The sequence below is a fragment of the Ascaphus truei genome, chromosome 17 (assembly GCF_040206685.1).
Source record: "Ascaphus truei isolate aAscTru1 chromosome 17, aAscTru1.hap1, whole genome shotgun sequence".
Classification (NCBI taxonomy): Eukaryota; Metazoa; Chordata; class Amphibia; order Anura; family Ascaphidae; genus Ascaphus; species Ascaphus truei.
Window position 1 is genome coordinate 4,283,713 of NC_134499.1, and position 10,078 is coordinate 4,293,790.

General features: G+C 46.4%; 1 protein-coding gene across 1 annotated transcript; it reads right to left on the bottom strand.

The window, feature by feature from the left end:
- Window positions 1-1,807: 1,807 nt before the first annotated feature.
- ATF4 (activating transcription factor 4) lies at window positions 1,808-4,773 on the bottom strand. Its single transcript, XM_075573747.1, has 3 exons — window positions 4,503-4,773; window positions 3,127-3,426; window positions 1,808-2,736 (listed from the first exon to the last, which is right to left on the bottom strand). Exons 2-3 carry the CDS (start codon window positions 3,332-3,334, stop codon window positions 1,907-1,909), a joined length of 1,038 nt encoding a protein of 345 aa, XP_075429862.1. The 5' UTR covers window positions 3,335-3,426; window positions 4,503-4,773; the 3' UTR covers window positions 1,808-1,906.
- Window positions 4,774-10,078: the final 5,305 nt, after the last annotated feature.

Here is a 10,078-nt window from a genome sequence, read left to right on the forward strand (position 1 = left end):
CAGTAGATAATGCTCCTTTACACAACCCATGCACAGCGAGATTATGTTTAGCCCATGTGAGTCAGTGGCATGGAACTTGGGTTTGTTGACAGCAGTTTGTCAGAAATAAACACTGGAGTAGCCCGACTCCATGACTCTAATCTGGATACACTTTCTATTTATATCTCAATTATAAAACAAATCGAAGTTCTTTTATCTGGTGTTCGAAGGCCATGGTGATCATCTTAGCCAGAGCAATAGTGTATTTTCTGATCTTCCTGTGCATGCCTGTTTCTTCATTGGAAATGGTATTTCCATATAATAACCAGAATTACTTCACTTTGGAATTCAGTGTTAAAATGTGTCACCCTATCAGGGCAAAATGAGCAATGAATTACTTCTGCATATTCTGCTCCACTGTATTTGCAGCACTGCTTTCAACATTATAACCCTTGTAGCACTTGCATGGAAAACACAATCCTAGCTCCCATGTTACAGAAATTGGGTGTTTAATCATTTAGAACTGCACACTGCTGATGGATGGTCTCACTGTCCCTTTCATCCATGTATTGCTTCTCTTCATTGTCTGCCTTAGATGGCTGAATTTTTTTTTTTTTACATCCATGTTTAACTCATGGTATCTTCGTAAATCAGAACTGCTTGATCCAAGAGAAAACTCCCAAAAGCTTGTCTTACCATATCAATTTGCCCAAATGTGTAGTGTAGATGTCACAAGTCTTCCCATCGTGAGCTCAACATTTGTAGTGCAAAGTTCTAGCAGCCATATTGGTGATTAGTTGTAGGTTGGGACACTTTTTAACCTAGTTATTTGTAGTTATTACATTGTATAGTGTATACCACTACAAAACCCCCAAAGGTACTTTCCAGCATAAAACTGGAAAAGACCTGTTTTAAAGCTGTAGATTATCCTGCTTTATATTTAAGATGAAATGTGGCGGTTAATCATTTGCATTAGTTTTGTTCTGCTAAATTAAACACAGCCACATAATTTTCTTGTATAGCGCTGCTAGTTTTTTTACGTAGCACTTTAGTGACATTTTGCAGGCACGGGTCCCTGCCCCGTGGAGCCAACAATCTGTTTTTGGTGCCCAAGGCACAGGGAGATAAAGTAACCTGCCCACGGAGTCAACACTGGGAATTGAACCAGGTTCCTCTGCTTCAAACTCAGTGTCTTTACTCACAGAGCCACTCCATAATTTTAAAAATATATAATGGTGGGGTTTTTTATCCTTCTGGCCTAAATATAAATTACTGTAACAGACTTCACAGATGCTGTGATTATAAATTTCTTAGCTATCAAATAGTTCTTAGCACATTCGGCAGCCTCAGATTGTAGAAGCCCCAGAAAGATGTACCCCAACACATTTGTTTAAATAGAAATGTGATTTTACAGTGAAGTATGACAAATTAAAGGGCACATTAAATGTGTGGGAATGTGATTCAAAAGGTAATCCCTGGTAGAAATGAATATTTGAATAGGTAGACATTTGCCTGCACCCTCTTTATAAGTGGCATTGTAAAAATAGGAGCAACCAGAAGAAAATTAAACCCCTCCCAGTCAACCAGGTTTACAAGCCAACTATGACACCTCTAACACGTTGGAGCAGGGGGTGGCTAACTCCAGTTCTCAAGGGCCATCAACAGGTCAGGTTTTCATAACTGCTTCAGCACAGATGGCCGTCATTGAATGACCTGTGCTGAAGCAGGGATATCCTTAAACCCTGACCTGTTGGTGACCCTTGAGGACTGGAGTTGCCCACCCGTGTTTTGACTTTCAACTACCCACCAGTAAAGTGCCAGACAGTAGTTTGGTTTAACTATAAAATAATTTATTAAGTAGGCATTCTCACAATACTTAACCTCTATGTACAACATACACAACGCTCTAACTCCTCTGCCTTCCTACTCAAGAACTTTTTGCTCGTTTAATTTTGGCTTTGCGGACTTCTTCCATCAGATCTTTCAAATACTGGACCTCTTTCGCTAGGGAATCTAGTTTCTCACTCAGGGTATTGTTTTTATCTTCTAGTTCTCTGCACTCTCCAGATATTGCGTCTTGCTCCGCTCTTTTCTTCTGCCGGTATCGGGTTGCAGCTGTTTTGTTCTGCTCCATTTTCTTTTTTTTCTTGTCTGGTTTGGGCTCCCCACCAGCTACTTTTATCTTTGACAACACGGCTTTATCCTTGGAAGGAAGATGATATGGTTTGGGTCTCTCAGAGATTGGGGATGCAGGAGATGACTGGATGCTACTAGGGTACTCTACTGTAAATGTTGGACTTTGCTGGGGAGATTCCAGATACGACAGGGGGCTCAAAGAGATCCCGCTGTCATTATCTGAGGAATCTTCCTTCTCACACTTTATAATTTCAAGAACATATGTTGCTGGGGGCTTTTTATCTTCCTCTGCAACATCTACCTCGCTGCCTAGATCCAAACTAAAGGAATGGTCTGGGCTAGAGAGACGGGACTCTGATAAATCTGGGCTCAATGGGGCCACCTGATCATCCTCCAGTGGAGATTGTGGAAGAGAGATCAGGTCTGGTGATGGCACGGTGATGCCAAGTACCAAAGGGAAATGTGGGTCCTCTATGAGATCACACGAGTCTTCCAACGTGGCCATAAGCTCATCTGACAAGACGGTGGATTCCAGGTCTTCCATCCCGAACAGGGAATGAAAGTCAAACTCCTTCAGATCCATCTTTTCCACCATCCAATCCATGCCAGAGAAGGCATCCTCTGTGGGAAAGGGAAAGAAAAAGTCAGTTCGGCAGAGACCAACTGACCTGCTTGGCCAAGGCAAAGCCTCCCATCTTTGCTGTGGGAGGAAGCTAGATGTGCACTTTGGTATATCACATGGATGGCAGGGTGGTACACTGTGGGCAGCGTCTAGAGATTGTCTCAACCCTTTCGCTGCCTTTGTGCATTAGCGGTTCACAATATTGTAACTGTGATAATTTTTTGAAATGAATGCAGGAGGGTTAAGCAAGGCATTGCACAGTAATTGGTTGCAGGCCAGTTTGTCAGTAAAGGTGTTATTAACGAGGTGTCTGCACTGAATCTCTGTGCGACATAATTGGGTAGTTATTACCTCCCGACACGCCCCACCTTATTTGTAGTCGTACTTACCCTTAAAACTGCCCAAGGAATCGACCAAAGGCAGCAGGTCGGAGATGCCATCCTTCGACTTGTTGATGGAGAACCCATGCGATGGGAGGTACCCGGGCATCTCAATGCAGTCATCTAAGAGACCCAAACTTTCCTCAGCCGCCAAAAACGGCTGGTTGAAGGGGGACAGCAAGTGCCCCAACATTATCTCGTTGCTTAACAGGCTCATCTTTCTCAGGTATCAGGGCTTTGAAAAGGGAGGTCAATGTCAAACTTTCTCTCTCGTATACAGCAATGCTGCTGGGGGTTTCCGTGAGGAGCCTGCCAATAAAAACAAATAAATACACGGTCAACATGACAGAGGAGCAGCGCTGCACATTCCCGGGTACTGATAGTAAGGTTGGGTTCTGCCGCAGCCTGGGACATGTTAGCGCCTGGGAGAGGCACGCGGCTTCCTCATGCCCAAACATGGCCACCTCTCCCCAGCCACGCCCCCTCCCAGCCGGTGAGTCACCGCGCCGCGGCCATTTCACACATGGGCCCCCTCCCCCGCCCCTCCGGCGAGCGGGCCGCCATTTTACACTCAGCCACGTTACCCCCGGCGCCCTGCGGACGGATGCCCCGGCTCCGGTACCTGCGGCGGAGCGCCTGCCTCTGGCATTTACACGCTGCTTTGCTCCTGGACACCGAGCTGCTGCGCTGCCACCTCCTGTACAAATAACCCGGCACATGGCGGGCCAGCTGCTGCGCGGTAATGCGAGCCTCTCGGGGGGCTCCGTGCTGCCGCCCCCGGGGGAGGGAGGGAAGCCGCCGCCGCCACAAAGGGTCCAATTTAGCAGCCGAGTTCTCCGGCGGGAATCTCGCTCTATTTAAGGGTTGGCTTGTATGGGGACGCCCCGGGGCACTTCCACAAACACACGCGGGCACACCCCGTGCCTCCCTGGGGCACAAATGCGGATGAGACACGCGCAGAATTACGGCTCCCATCACATCAACCCTTTCCCCGGTAGAGGGGCCGGCAACTGCCCCACTGGCAGCGAAAGGGTTAGGGACCTCTGTAGAGGCAGCCTTACTCCGACACATCCCTTCCCATGCGAGGGCTCATTAAGGGTCATTAGTAATATTTTCTTTATAGCCGGCTCCCATCCCATACACCCCCCCCCCCCCAGGTACCCGTCCTGTATTAACCGTCACTGTGACCCATTCGTCCCTTTCATATGGGACTTCACATGAGTGAGGGGTCACAATTAGAGGCAGTTGGGTTACCTTTACCCTTCCCCTGCATGGGGCCGCTCATATCTGACGGGTCACCCCTAAAGTGAAGCCCATCCGTGCCGGCAACGAAGTGGTTAAAGACATTGACGCCTTCCCCACCCCATTACCCCCGCGGTACTCACGCCATGATGTTGCCGTAGCCTGGTGCTGACAGCGCCGCTGGTTGCCACAGCCTTGCACGGGGCCTGGGGAGGGGGGAGCCGCGGGCCTGCTGCTGCTATACCGCCATGGCTGTCCGCATCGAACGGCAGTGGGCGGTAAAAGGGCCGGGGGGTAAAGCACAACTACAGCGGCTTGTTGGGTTCAGCAGTTGACGTAATTGCTGAAGAACACGACAGCACCAGCATTCTATGTTTCCTCTTTCATCCCAGCAGCAGACTGACGTGGCGGGAGTAACAGCGCCGCCTTTTTATAAGCTCGGTTCGCAGCTCTTAGCAGTGTATCCCGTCGCCTTGCGCCTCGTGCTGATATTCCTCCGCCCCCTGCCTCGGCACTTCTTTCTAAAATAGATCGAGGATTGTTATAAAAGAGATCACGTGGGTTAATAGTAACAGTATGTGGTATAATTAGATCTTCAAACACATTACCCTTCCATTTATATATATATATATATATATATATATATATATATATATATATATATATATATATATATATCAACTGTAAATATTACTGTATGTTCATTTGCATGTCTTAGACAGGTCTGCAACCCTGTCTTTCCCCATTATCGCCCAGCATACAGCGCTTCCACTGCAGCAAGGGATTCTGGGAAATGACATGCAAATGAGCACTCAGTGCCACCTTTTGTCTCAAGCTCGTATAACACAAGCAAATCCTCAAGCCAATGCATGCTGTCTTAAACACAGCTTTTAGACCGAGGCTGGGATGAGATGCAAAGCCATTAAACCCACTCACAGACATGTTTCAACCATGATGGGTATCATCAGTGTGAGGTTGGTTATATATACACACACACACACAAATGTAAATACAACTGTATGCTCATCTGCATGTCTTAGGCAGGTCTGCAACCCCGCCTCTCACCATTATCACCCAGCACACAGCACTTCCACTGCAGCAAGGGATTCTGGGAAATGACATGCAAATGAGCACACAGTGCCACTTTTTGCTTCAAAAACCATTTTTAACATGGTTCCCTATAGGCTTAAGCTTGCTGCATGGTCACAGCTTTGAGCACAGCCAGGGTTAAGGTGCATACCCAGAAAACCCACCCACAGACAGCAGTTTCGACCTTTATGGGTCTCATCAGTGTGGGGTTGGTAAACTGGGTATGCAGAGAAGCTAAAGGATGCGGTTTAGCTTCTCTGCATACCCAGTTTACCAACCCCACACTGATGAGACCCATAAAGGTCAAAACTGCTGTCTGTGGGTGGGTTTTCTGGGTATGCAGTGAAGCTAAACCGCATCCTTTAGCTTCTCTGCATACCCAGTTTACCATTAACATTGGATTCGCAATCCGACGTTTTGCTATCCTACGGCGGTTTGCGGAACGGATTCAGTCGGATAACCGAGGACCGCCTGTATATGAAATAGATAGAATAGGGCGTCATTTGACGCGCGTGACGTCACGTCACATGACCCTGACGCCGCGTTGCCATGGACGCGAGTCACGCCGGCAGAGTCAAGGTAAGTTTTAGAGTTGCAGAGGCCTCATGCGATCCCCCGGCATTTAATTTAAATGCCTTGGGGAAGAGCGCGGGGCCTCTGCAACCGCCCGCGCAACCCACTTTGCGCACCGCTGAAATAGGGTGAAGGTTGGTGTGTGCTCAAATGTTGTGTGTATTCTTGGAGGCTCGTGTCTGACCTGGGAACCACTAAAAAGTGATCCCATGTGCCATATGCACTTAGCCAGTGGCGGATTTCCCGTTAGGTCCGGGCCTAGGGCGGCAACATTTGGGGCGTGGCAAAAATGTCCACCCTCATATACAATTGCCGCACTCTCAGGCCTATCGAGCCTCATGGGAAGGCACTTACATGTGGTGGCCGCCTCCTTGCTACCGCCCTCCTTCCGAATCGCAGCGTCAAATGACGTAGTGGCGTCACGTTACCATGACAACACGATGCCATGTGACATCACGTTTGTGACGCTGCAATTCCGAAGGAGAAGGGTAGTAAGCAAGGAGGCGGCCGCCACATGTAAGTGCCTAGAGGCGGCGGATCTTGAAATCCGCAGCTGCGCGTATCTGCATCAAAACGCCGGTAGAGCTACCTCAATGACAGTATGTCTAAATCCATACACAATCCAATAGTCAATCCGGTTGGATGTCAGATATTACTCACAAATTTCCAGTCTCTGGAGGCATCGTTGGCGTGCTCCTGCCGCGTGGGGGAGTTTGAGGAGACAAGCAAAAATAGCATTGCACAGCATGTCACAATCAAGGGTTGGGGGGCAAACGATATCTAAAAATTTTATTAGCACAAATCCCTATCAAAAAGTGAAAGGAGTGAAACTCTAACGCGTTTTGCGCCTCCCTCTGCGGTTTGTCAAAGACTGCTGTAAAGCCGTGTAATACGGCAGGCATAAGCTTATTGGGATCCATGTTAAAATTAATTAAGAAGCATATAGTGACACACTGTGCTCATTTGCATGTCCTTTCCCAGAATCCCTGGCGGCAGAGGAAGCATTGTATGATAAGAGATAATGAGGAAAGACACCGTTGCAGAAACATCTGAGACATGTAAATGCACCACAAGGGGTAATTTGTGAGCTCTTTAGATGAAAAAGCATATTTTTGTTGAACAAAAAGGCAGTAAAGCCAGTTTTCTCATATAAATGTACAATCATCCATTCCACTTTCTTAATTGGTATGCTAAAAATGTGCTTTATTTACAAATACGTTATGTAAATGGTAAGAATACCACCATTATCCAGCCATGAAGTGGAATTTCACTGACAGTGCAAAGCAAATCAACATTAAATATGTGTAGGAAGCTTCACTGCAATCCTTTCATTCTTTTTTTTAATTATTATTGCATTCTGTATTCATTTTATAAAAATGGCGCATTATAAAGCGCGCTGTAAAAGCGGTGCAAACCCGCTGGGCGCGAAAAAGACAGGCTGACCCCCTCAACCGTCACAGGCTGTATCACGAGGCTGTCGCGTGGACAGCCCTCGGTGATTGGTCAGCGAGGACGGCGCCCACGCCGATGTTGTCATGCTATTGGCTGGCAGGCGGTGAGCCTCCTTGGACACGCAGTGAGCACGAACGACGCTTGTTGTGGTCACGTGGGGAGGTTTTGTCAAATGGCGACAGGGCCTGTGAGGAGAATTTGCAGAGGGCAGTCTCAGATTCCTTAACGCCTACAATGTGACAGGCACGACCCTCTGTCACATTTGTTTCATTATACACATAACCTTTCTGCCCACTCAGACATTTGAGGAACACGTCGGTCTTGTGGCTCTGTGACGGAAAACTCTTATTTTGTATTCATTGAAAACAAAAATGTTGCCCTGCATCAAAACAATACCTTATCCTGTCTGTTAAACACAGTAAACATTAGCAAGATATTCCGAATAAAATTTAAAGCTCCATAATATTTGTGGCAAAGTCCTGTTTTTTTGGGGGGGGGGAGGGGGGGAGGGTTTAAGACCTTTTTTCTCTCGGGGAAAACCCAGACTTCTGGTGATCAAATAATAACTAAGATGGCACCAACATATTCCATAGCACAGTATAATGTCTGGCTAAGGACAAGAACACAAAGATACCACTTAAAACGTTGAAACAACCGGTAATGAAGTCCCTGTCCCAAGAAGCATACATTCTAAAATTAGTAATAAACTCTCAATTGTTCCATTTACATCTGGTTGTTTTAATAGCTTTGCTTAAGATTAAACAGTTCCTGAGGGTTGAACATATCAGAAAATACTCTGTATCATGATATACTGTGTTTTGTCCGTTTGCGGGAGTCCATTGACTTGGCTCCCCTAAATCTATTTATTTTTAGTAGTTACGTGCAAAACTTCCTCCTAAGCTCGTGAAACCTGGCAACAATTGCAGTTGTTTGTTGAACCTTGAAAAAAAAAATCTAACTTTTTACAAAGTTTACCAAGTAAAAATGTCCGCAGCCTGAAACCCCCCCACCCTTCAGGGTATATTCTTCTCTGGCGCAATTCAAAGATGTCCCTCGAAATTTACAATTTTGCTTCGACTTGTCAATTTAGACGAAAAACTTCTATGGAATATTTTGGACGAATGATCCTTCACTTTTCCAAAAGTTTACCATTTGAGTGCCCCAAGACGTAGTCCCTACGCTGTGGGGTCCTGCACGACAGGCGCCTAATGACGTATTGGTCACGTCATAGCTAAGGAAAGTTTTTTCCGCTTGCTTCCCATGGAGCACAGGAAGCAATCTGCAGTAAAGGGGAATGAAAGAGGACTCAGTTTTCCGGGTTTAGGGCCGCGCAGTCACATGACCGCACTTTGTCGGATGTGCTGTGGCACTCTGGGGCCAGTCTCTCTGGCACTCAAAGGCTTAAGCGAAACAGGCAAAGCAAATTTGTACAAGTTCACACAACTCAAATTATTGGAAGGGCGTTCACCGCTACATCAATAGAAGGCAAACATCCGTGACCTCTTTCAATCACTATGCCCTTTGTCCTTGGTATCCTGTCCCAGTCAGCAGTGACTGCTGCTCTTGTTTAGATATAAATAGCCTGCAAAGTAAAGGTCTGATTTCAAATATTAAACATTTCTTTAAAAAAAACATATTTATAATACTTCTTTTGGTTGATTTAGGCTGAGCTCAGACAGAAGGCGATGCGACGTGCGCGAACGTCCGTCGCAAATTTGGGTTGTGCGGTGGGAGTTTTCAAACTGAAAACTCCATCGGCGGCAAAGTGCAGCGTTGTCGCTGCAACATTTTGCCGGCATAACCCAAATTGAAATTTGGTGCTACAGTCGCGTGACGCGAGCTGGTTCAGCCAATAAAGGCGAACCAGCTCCGTGACGCGTTCGTCTTAGCGCTCAAAGTCAGCAAAATGGTTAATAGCCTTAGCGTTGTCTCCCATTTTGTGCTGTAGGGTAAGCAATGGCCTCACTGGAGAGGCATAATTATGTTTGGAGGGGTGGGGGGGGGGGGGGGAGAGTAGGCTACCACTAAATTGAAGCAAACTATACATGAGGCCTCTGCCTCTCATAGAGTTTGGCCATGAATGTTTGGGTGGTGCCTCAGTTGTGGTATCTCCTTAGGAGTGTTCCGGTTCTTAGGGTTAGTCATCATAGTGAATTTCAATGGAGATAACCGTAATGCATGAGTCATCTCTTCTGTATAAACCATACACGCTGGCATCAGGCCAATAAAGACATGATTGGCCAGACTCCAGAAACATATTCTTTGATGAGCAGATTAAATAAATGCCTCATTCTCGTGACCGCGTAGAGATCAAACCTCCCTCCCTCACTGCACAGTATCCTCAGAAACTGGATTCCTAGGAGAAGAAATGATAGTCTTTTCTACGGAATAAAACAAAATACAAATTTACGCCCTCTACTGTTTTATTTATTTATTTTTAATTGGTGTACTAACCCCTTTGGTGGAAGAGGTATCCAACATAAATATGCACAATTTTTTTACTCGTTTGTTACGCTTTAGATTATTCGTAATGTAAACCCCTTGGTTACCACCCACTTAAAACGGAGATGCCAAGTTCGAGGAACAAAAAAAAGTGAGATTTGTG

Bases quoted from the DNA above. Each gene is read 5' to 3' on its own strand.
- ATF4 (XM_075573747.1), bottom strand. From the start codon at position 3,334: ATGAGCCTGTTAAGCAACGAGATAATGTTGGGGCACTTGCTGTCCCCC. The intron at 2,737-3,126 runs GTAAGTACGACT...CCTTTCCCACAG, and splicing joins TTCCTTGGGCAGTTTTAAGG to AGGATGCCTTCTCTGGCATG.